The sequence below is a fragment of the Aptenodytes patagonicus genome, chromosome 5 (assembly GCF_965638725.1).
Source record: "Aptenodytes patagonicus chromosome 5, bAptPat1.pri.cur, whole genome shotgun sequence".
NCBI classification, from domain to species: domain Eukaryota; kingdom Metazoa; phylum Chordata; class Aves; order Sphenisciformes; family Spheniscidae; genus Aptenodytes; species Aptenodytes patagonicus.
The window spans coordinates 20,014,744-20,024,810 of record NC_134953.1 but is presented as its reverse complement, the minus strand read 5'-3'; the positions used below and the strand labels follow the sequence as shown (position 1 = coordinate 20,024,810).

Genomic DNA, 10,067 nt, shown 5'->3' with positions numbered 1-10,067 from the left:
TACAACATGTTGCCTAAGGTACTATACCTACCTGTTGGATTTGAATACTTAATTCCCATTCTGTATTTAATAGGAGGCTGGTATTCAAATCCATTCGTGGTTTTTTCTTTCTAATCTGATGAGTATTTCCTAAATATGAAGAACCCCTGCTATTTATGAATGCAGCCCTGGTAAACAGGAAAAGCCCACCCCATCCCCTCCCAAATGATAATAATGACATATAACTCTTTCTTTTTTCATAATAATAATAATAACAATAATAATTACAAATAAAAAGTCAGAAATGTTGTAGACCAAGTGGATTCTCAGTATTAAACACTAGTGCAGTTGGGGATTTCCTTTGTGCTTTCACTGTTGGCAATTGTTGAGATGCTTCCTGTGGAGGAGAAAATGGAGAACAGAGTCAGTGCAGTGGCTTCAACAGTTTGGTCTATATTGCTTCTCACTCCTTCTTACGATGTGCTTGTGTAAGTGTAAAGACAGAAAAGGTTCTTAAAAGTAACACATCATTTTTTGTATTTGCAATAAGCATGGAGCATGCAGAAAACCTTTTACTACAGCTCAGTTGACCAGCAGTAAGCTCATTAAGTTATTAGGGACATAGTCACTTGTAATGATAGCACATCAACAGTGTAAGCTTGGCTCAGCTGATTCTTCTGAGGGTTCAGGGAATTTGGGACCCCTCCACAGGAGAGACAGGGTCATGAGCAGGCATAGCTGTGAGCCACAGCCATTACTAACTCCTATATACCTATTGCTGTTTCCAGGTTCCTACCCTGGTCATGTAACACTGTGAGAAAAGGTGAAAAACTGTAAGAAAAACTCCCTGTTACCATGTTGCAGAGAGAGATTTTTTCCCCTACCTCAGTGCCTCAGACCCTGCTTGTACCTGGGGTCACAGTCACTGCCTCTCCTAATACCCCAATAACCAACATCCTCACCCAGACTGTGAAACAAGCTCCAGCTGAGGGCTGTCTCTCACCCATCACTCGCGTGTCCAGCTCTTTGTCCATCAGCTCCTCAGGGTCTGTGAACTCACTAAGAGTTATTTTGGGGGCATTTTCACTTTGGCTGACAGAGCCAATCATTTCCTGCTCCTTGTCATGCTGAACTTGGGCATAGATGTTAATCCAAGGGATTTTCCTGTGCAGGAAATGAAAATGAGAGGTTATATTTTGTAACACAGGGATCCTTGGCATGTCATTGATTAATCAGACCAATTAAACTGAGACCAATCCCACAAATGCAGCACTGGCAGTGATGCAAACTATCAGCTCTCAGAATGGTGAAAGCACCACAGTGATGGTCAGCTCTGAAAATGCCATTAGCACCCACTAATTCCAACACGAGTCTAAAGCTACCCCAAATCTCAGGCCACTGCCTTCCTATCCTGTGCCCAAAGGCTCCTCCAGCTGTAAACCTAAATGTTCCGGTCCTGCCCTTTTAAACGAGAAGGTGTGCACACAGTGGACACTGCACCCAGTTCAGAGAGCAGCAATCAACTAAGTACAATCAGCTGCAATTGCCAGCTCCCTCAGTATTTATTACATGATCAGCGGTGCATTAGAAACCAAAAGTAAAAATCAATTTGAGCACTACTATCAACTGAGAAAAGAATTACTAGGCTGGTTTCTATCAACAGGCCCACACTGACTCAGTAGGAATTGCCGCATCAGAAAAAGTTATAAAGAATTGGTCCTGCCTCGGAGTACAGAAAGGATTTGGACCTCATAACACCCACCCAAAGTCTATTTGTTACCATTTCATTGCAAAAACAGTTTGCCATGCTACGGATCATACAAGCCTGCAGGTACTTATTTTCCCTTGCTGCTCAGGAAGCCAAGAAAGTGAAGGGATTATTTCTTCTTCCTTCTTCCAAGAGAAGTTAACTTGGACTGCTAGAACGATATCCTTGAAAGTCAGTTAGTTAGACAGATAGTTAGATAGGCCTAGACAGATAGATAGATAGTAATCCCTGGGGGAATGCAAGTTTAAAATGAGAACTGAAAAGCAATGTGTTAAGCACCGTGGGGGTGGCTAGGACTATCTGCGTGTTGTTGCCTGTTGGAAGGTGACTGACTCTTTTTTCTAATGCCCTTAAAAGGACTCTGTGCCATGCAGTCCTGCTAAAATAAGGAAAATTCAGAGAATTTTTTCAGTTCCTTAAAGCACACAGGAGAGAGAAAGAAGATGTGTTCAAAAGAGGCTATATAAAATGCCATCTCTTTATGCTAACCTGTCTGCTGTTGGATATGTCAGAGACTGAAAGCAGTGGAAATTGTCTCAACTCTAATGAATTCAATAGACCTACACTGATTTCACTCCAGTGAAGTTCTGACCTCAAGCGACTTGTGCTATTGGATTGATTTGGCATTCTGTTCTTAACCAGCAGCAAGTCAGGACATATTTAGGATGTTTAGCAGCAGTTAACAAACTTCATGTTCTTCTCCCTTTCTCCTACCCTCTCTTTCTAACCTTCAGACATGCCTTATAGATCACTAGAAGACATAAGCACTACACAGGGAATGCACACATTGGATGAGAGAGGACAAATGCACTCCCATAGGATTTAAGTACCCAGAATATGACTGGAGGTGTGTAGAGATGTGGACATGAGAACATGCCTGGAGATACTGGAAGACTTAGTTTCGCTTTCAAACAATGCAATGGTAGAGAAGTGATAGTCTTCTAAGCTTTGAGAGGAAAGGTGAGAGAAGTTCTTTAGAGTTATGAGGCAGAGAGCCTCCAGGTACTTCAGAGAGTTAGGGAAAAAAGAACTGAGACAGCCGTACATATGTGCATCCATACACACATAGCTAATCCTGCTGTGCCTCCCAGCACAGACACAGGTGGCCACAACGTCCCACCGCACATCTCTGAGCACACACACACACTCCTGCACTCCTGTCCCAGGACACATACACACAGACTGCCCTATTGCCCCACTATTACTCACCACCCATACACACATAGTATTGACCTGCTATATGCTCAATCTCCCAGAAAAGAAACAACCTTTTTACAGATTATTTCCCTACTTTTCCCCCTTCCTTCCTTTTCCACCCAGATCTCCTCAACAAGCATCTCTCTGGCAGCAGTGTTTAACATGCCCACTGAGTCTATAACTTGATGGACTCATAATAAGGAGTCTGTGTGCAAATCAGCAAAGCACTGATTCTATAAATTTTTAGAATTAAAAAGTTCATGCAGGCCCATGCTCTCCCCACAACGTTTTCCTGTAAGCAGCAGTTCTGTATTCAGGCTGGGATCGCCGTTAATCAGAAAAGTACATATTGCTAATGGACCTCTGCATCACTGAGAGCTAGAGGAAAGCTTTTGTTTTCACCTCCTTTTTCCATTAAGAATTGTTGCATGCTCTCACTTCTGATCCATTAAGCCAGAGGTTTTAGACAGCTGAAAAGTTGCTTTCCGTTCTGAAAAATCAAGCTGAGGATACTCTGGGTATCTGACTCAATCCTAAACTTTGTCAGTTTGACAAGGGTTTGTCCTCTTTGGGACAGAGCAGTTAAGAGGGGACAGCAAGCTGATGAGCTTTGGGCTAAGCAAAACTGATGCTTTAACCACCTTCCCCCTCATCCCCAATTTGTAATGCGTTCAATTTTCACACAGATTTTAACAAGGCAGGGTCTTCCCAGCCCTGGAGCACAGCACAAGGCTGATGGCTGCTATGCTCAAGGCTCAGGATGCTTAAGTAGTACAAGAGTCAGTTTTATGAGCTGTAGTAGCATAACATGACCTGGAGACTGCCAAAGCGAAATGGATTACCAAGCTCCTTACTGCTCTCTGGCAGCCAGAATATACAGATCCTTCTTCCTGGTAACTGATCCCTGACCACAGAGTCAAAGACATTAGGCCAAACCTAAGAAATCACCTCACCAAGACACAGAAGAAAGCACGTCTTACAAAGAGTTGTACCTACATCTTGACACATCTCCCAGAGAGACTTCTTTGCCCTCCTCATCCTACATCTGGGAATGAGAGAAATCATCAGCTGCCTCCCCAGCACATTATTAAATCAATGCCTTAAACAAGTCCCATGCCCATTTCCCCATTCATCTGGGAAGCTGTATTCCACCTCACAGAAGCAGAGAGAGGGCTTCAGACTGCAACAAGCAAGGCACGCTGAAGACCTGGAAATCTGCACCTGAGCAGATTCACACACATGGGTTCTCTGGAAATTGTCCTGGGCCACTGAAGTCAGTGGGAGCTTGGTAACATCTTGGTGTGCACAGGAACAAGCACTAGAAGCAGTGCCACCCACTAATTTTGACAATGGTTAATGAAAGAGGTTAGAAACGAGGGGAACTTTAAACCTGGAGACTAGGATACACGCCTGTCTTATCATTCCATTTTGAATATTGTTTGTATCCCACTAACATCATTAGAGAGTACTAGCCTTATCTTGGGCTGCAGAAAAGCTGGAGAGAGAAACATATAGTTAGAATCTGGACAGGGAAAGCTCCAGCTTCACAATTTGAAGGAACTACTCATATCCAGAGTCAGGCTCAGCTTCTGCTTCTAATACAGTATTTTGCCACTGGGCAGGATCTGGGCACATAGACCATTTAACATAGTAAGTACTGTACTGAATGCAAAGTTCCTCCTAAGGAGCTCCATCTGCCTAAAATATATTTTCATAAGGCAGCCCTTCAGCAAACAGGCCATTCTTATCCCATATTTTGTTTCATAGCTTGCAGCAGCAAAGTGCCACAGGCCACCACAGGTCCTGCCTGCTGCCTGGAAGCAAAAGGTTTATATTAACATCTGGCAAAGAAAATCTCAGCACAGATTCCCAAAGGCATTTTGATGCTTACCACAAACCTTTCTGGCTTTGAGTCTCCCTCCCTTAACGTAATCACACCTGTTCCTCTGCAAGACTAAATTATTCACTTTGGAACATACAAATGAGATACTCTTGCACTAAGGCAGTTGGCCAGATGGATATAGACTGTATGAAGACATCCATTGTGACTTTTTACTAAGTCTGCATTGCGTAGCTCAGTACTCGGTGAGCACACAGGGTACCGTTTCTGGTCTGCGGTTCAAACAAATCTGCTGAAGCAGTTCACAGCTTGATTTCTGAGCTCTTGGTGAGCTTTCAGAGCACCAGGTTTGTGGTGGAACGGCAGTAGATGGTCTTCTCTATACATATGAGAAATAGGGAACTATACTGGTCTAAGCCTTAGGCCAGCATAACTCGCTTTACATCTGCAATCCAGGCACTGCTCTGCCTAGATTGCCTGTAAACCACCCAGTGTCTCCTCCTCCCATCCCCCAAAGTTTCTCAACTTACCTCTTGAATTTGTAGATTAAAAAAACAGCCAAGCCTACAAACACCACAGACAACAACATCAGCATCGCCGAACTGCTATGACCTGTGCTGGAATCAACAAGGGGTGCTGCAGGAGGAAAGGCAGAGCATTATATTTACAAGATATTATTAGGGAACACATAACTACCAGAGTGTTGAGCTCAACTCTGTCTTTGCCACATCTGCTTTATCACCGCTGCATGGTGGATACTGTTTTCAGCAAGACCAATCGGTAGGAAACAAATTGACTCTCTTGTCCTTTGAAAGCCAAAGACAGCGCAGTCTAACATCTCCTAGCGAAAAGGCACAGCAAGCCATGCTTCGCTGAATGGCTGACCACTCCTGTGTTAACACTCTGGGCTATTTCTTTTCAGGCTTTTCCAAGGACTGGAGTGGAAATGAAACTTGTGAGGTGTGGCTTAATGCACATCTATTCCCCTTTGGAGATGCTACCTCAGAGCATCCATGAGCAGCATGACTCCCATCTTCCAAGGACATGTGTCTGTCTCACATGTGACAGCGATCCAGTCTTGTGAGAAGCCTCAAGGTTCATCCTTGTATTGGACCTTACAGACTTTTTAACTGAGTCAGTTTTCATAATGTAGAGGAGCCCAAAGCAGTAATCCTGGACCCAAGCACGCACTACATTATAACATTTTGGAGATTTGATCCATCTATCCTTGACATTTTGGGTGGGCTAAATAAAGTGTATTACTATATCTTGTTTATGCAGCTATTCCCACAGCTCATCGGAGCAGACCATCTTAATAGCCTGAGCACTGTGCTGAGAATCAAGAGTCTGATGAGAAGTCTCTAATGATGTGCAAATGATAAGTAGCAGCTGAGTACTTCTCAGTCTGCATAAATATTTGGTTTTGGTTTTTTACTGTTCTCTATTCTTTTTCTGTCACCCAGAAGATGGGAACAAAGTCCATGCAAATAGAGTCACTTCTGGTTCCATCGCCAAGTTTCCACACCTGTGTCTGACCCTGCCAGTATTCTGCTTCTACTACTTATACAGACTCTTTCGTGAAAAAGAACTGACTGTCATTTCACCTGAGTCAAAATATTATGGGAACAGTCATGAAACAAATGCAGCACCCCCACTGGGTGTGTGTGCGAGAACAGTTGAGCACTGTAAGCTAAATCCACGCTTTCTGGTGTCTTGCTAGAACAAACCCACATTCTGAACCTGGAGACTGCAGATATTTGGATCTCATTCCCAGTTTTACAAATTAATTCATTCCAGCCTACTCCTACTAACATCTGACTCTCATCCCCAAACAACAGTCAGAGAGTGAAGGCAAAAAGGCATTAGCTGTAGGATAGGTCATGAGCCTTGGTTTAGCCCAGCTCTTGGCTCTCTGAGATTCTCATGAAAAGAAGCTGAAGTGTATTATCCTGGGACATGAATCCCAATCTTTCGGAGAGGCTATCAGCAATGACACATGCACAAGATCCCACATTTCAGGTAATTGCAAGGGCGGCCATAAAAAGCAAGGGCAAAAATAAATCTATCCTCTCCTCTGTAGTCATCACTCTGTAGTCATCTCAGCAGTAGCTGAGAGCTTCATACTAGGGTGGTTTAAAGCAAAGGGGGTGATGAAGCTTAAAGTGACTATTCACTACCCTGCGAAAATGGAGATAGGTAGCATTGAAAGTTAAATAAATTCTAATTTGTAGAAGTCAATATTCAGGCATGTATTCCCTGTAAGAGGCCTAGATCTTCTTTTCATGAGTAGTTTGTCCCTATAAAGCTTCTTGGCTAGCCATAACATTAACAAGCTCTTTGCAATAAGGATTTGATCCAATATCCATGAAAGTTAGTAATACTCCCACTGAATTCCACAGGTGCCCAATGAGGGCTTAATAGAACACCATTCACCTGATTTTCTAAAACGCTTGAAAAATATCAATGCACTTGTTAATTAAGCCATAGGGAACTCTTAAAAGGTACTTTTAATACTTGTACAAACTGGTGCATGAAGATGCCACTGCTGGATTCTGTTTTTAACACTACCTGCTTCTACCACAGAAAATGGCTCAATACAATCAGTCCTACATATCCCAGTAGCACATACCAAACTGTGAGTGCTCGAATGTAGACTGGTTCTCCTGGAGTTGTCTGAAGCCTCAAGAGAACCACAGCTATGCATTTGACTCCACACTCACCTAATGTTAACTGAGTAACATACACAATGACTTCAACACCAGGCTTCAGTTCAAACTGGACCAGGTTCTGGTTGAGAGCATTAAAAAGGATTTCTACTACCTGATGAAATAATAAGAGATACACGTAGTTACAATATAGAAGACAGCAAGCTCTGGAGAACATTCAGGACTGCAGGTAGCCTATGAATGGTAACTAACATCTCTTACTGGCTTCAGGAAGAGAAGGGAAATGACAGACTGAGGAAGTGGAGAGAAACGTGTACATGTGCTTTAGATGGAACTGTGTGTTACTGCATGCAAGTCTCTACAGGACTTTTGAGACTCACGGAGTGTTATTATAGCTCTCCTGGGAAGCAAACCAAGAAAGGTGGCAATTTTTTTTTTCTTTTTTGTGGGGGTAGGGGAGGAAGGAAAAGAACTAAGGATCTTTTCACCCTCCACAATGTCCTGTGAGTTTGATCTAATGCACTTGGAAACCACTGACATATTGGCCTTTCATTGGTGGATGATGGAACCGAGTTAGGTAGTCCAGCCTAGTAACACTTCTTTACTCACATTGATTCAAGACAATCCTAGTCATGTAGCTCCTGTTTAAATAGGCTGAGACAATCCAGTTTTGAAGATTAATGGCAAACTTGCCATATTTCTCCTTCATTTAGAAGAGGGGCCTTGGACTGGAGTTTACTCATAGCTCAGCAACCCAGCTATGATGTGTCATTTGGTTGCTTCAGAGCACATACTTGGCGTGTCACACTGGAGCCTGAGTTTGTTAATGCCTCGTCTCCCTAGAGTAGTTCTGATGGTAGGGCACAGCTACTGAGTGGTTCTGATGGCCTACTCTCCAGGGCAGAGCTCCTTAAGCAGAAGCCAACAACAGGTGCCAAAGTAGAACTGAGTGGACCATCAAATAAAATTAGAGCACTAGAGCTTCAGGCCTTATGATCAGCTAGTCAGAAAACTAATCTGAGATGTCTGCATAATACTGATATATGAAATATTGACACAACACCTTGTTCAGAGGGAATTCTAATATGGGTAGATCCTACTGAACAGGATGGAAATGACTCCAAGAAAATCCCTCCAAAAAGCCTTCCAAACCTTCCCACCAAAATGCATCTCTTCCGCACACTCACCACCATAAATTTAAGAGGCCAGCTTTGCTAGCTTCCTAGGACAAGTGTACTACTCAGAGGGGACTGACTTTGCTCAGTGGGTGACAAGAGCTTCCACAGAATTCAGCCCTCTGAATTATTTAATGTTTGATCACAGAAGAGTTACTCCTCTAAGAGTTACTTGGAGATGAGCTCACACATAGCTTGCACACGGTAAAAATGCTGCATACAAGAACATTAGCTAGAGCTAAGCAGCATTTCCAGCAGTACTTCACTCCTTTGCCTTTATAGAGCTGATTTAATTACTTGGTAATTCTAGCATGAAAGCTTCAGCAGACTAGTGCTGTTGTTCCTAGCTCTTCCCTTGCCTGCATATCACTGTTGCTATTCATCACTGTAATTACCTATTTATCTAAATGGATGGATATTGTAACTTCCAAATATAGTTTGCACACACCATTCGCTGCTGCAGAAAAAAGAGGTCTTGTTCCAGTGATATATGAGTTGAAGAGCCTGATTTATTTTTAGTAAACCTCAGTATATTATCTTGCTGCTTTGGCCTCTGTCTATCAGCATTCCTCCAGGTGTAGGGGGAGTACATATTCAAGGTTCCTTTGGCCATAACTACTGTAATAAGGACACACTACTGATCTAGGAAGAACCACTGCTGGTAGACTGTGACGTATCTCAGTGACATATTAGAAAAGCCCATTTTTCCTCTGAAAATCATTTTCCTTAATGCCATAAACTATACTGCCACAGTCCCAGATGCATCCAGTTCCATCAGACTTATTGTAAGTCATTTCCAATGCTGTACAAGTTAAGGGGCCCATCTGCAAAGGGTATGATAGGAATGAATGTTCCATGAATCCTTCTTTCCTTACTTGCTCCAGATCAGCCTCACTGCTTTTCCTCCTCTCTGTCGTGTTTTTATGGGGCAGTATGAAGAGTTCAGCAGAAGTAGGCAGCCCAGAAAATACAGCTACCAAGATCTGTTCATCAGGGATACCAGTCACCTAAAAGAAAAGTAAAAAGGAGGTCTCTAGCTGCTATTCTGTTACTGATGTTTCCATTCACTATGGGAAACTGTGCTCCCATCAAATTGTTATTTGCCAGTTCCACTGTAGGTGTTGTGGTCCTAATGAGCTGTTCTGCCCATTTGGTGGGTCAGAAATGGAGGTTCTGCTAATGATTCACTCTACTTAATTTCTAGAAGTAAATGTAGGCTTAACAACACCCCTGAAGCCAAAGACCTCAACCCAAAGTGAAAACCTACAGTGTCTCCAGATCTGAATTTTCCATATAGTCCTTCTCACTACAAAAGAATGACCCAAAGTCAGATCCAGAGAGTCTGGCTCAGAGTGACCACTGGAAAGTATGCAACCAACAGGGACATATGAAGAAAATTGCCTGCAGTCACCTCCTAGTATCAGGTTATGGGATCCACATTT

General features: G+C 42.9%; 1 protein-coding gene across 1 annotated transcript in view; it reads right to left on the bottom strand.

Annotated features, from left to right (window-relative positions):
• Nucleotides 1–219: 219 nt before the first annotated feature.
• SORCS3 (sortilin related VPS10 domain containing receptor 3) overlaps nucleotides 220–10,067 on the bottom strand; it is a 314,167-nt gene continuing 304,319 nt past the window's right edge. Inside the window, exons 23-27 of the mRNA XM_076338968.1 lie at nucleotides 9,501–9,632; nucleotides 7,505–7,604; nucleotides 5,315–5,420; nucleotides 983–1,143; nucleotides 220–376 (exon numbers count right to left, since the gene is read on the bottom strand). Of these exons, the coding sequence (XP_076195083.1) occupies nucleotides 312–376; nucleotides 983–1,143; nucleotides 5,315–5,420; nucleotides 7,505–7,604; nucleotides 9,501–9,632 (564 nt within the window). The 3' untranslated portion in view covers nucleotides 220–311. The remainder of the gene's footprint in view (nucleotides 377–982; nucleotides 1,144–5,314; nucleotides 5,421–7,504; nucleotides 7,605–9,500; nucleotides 9,633–10,067) is intronic.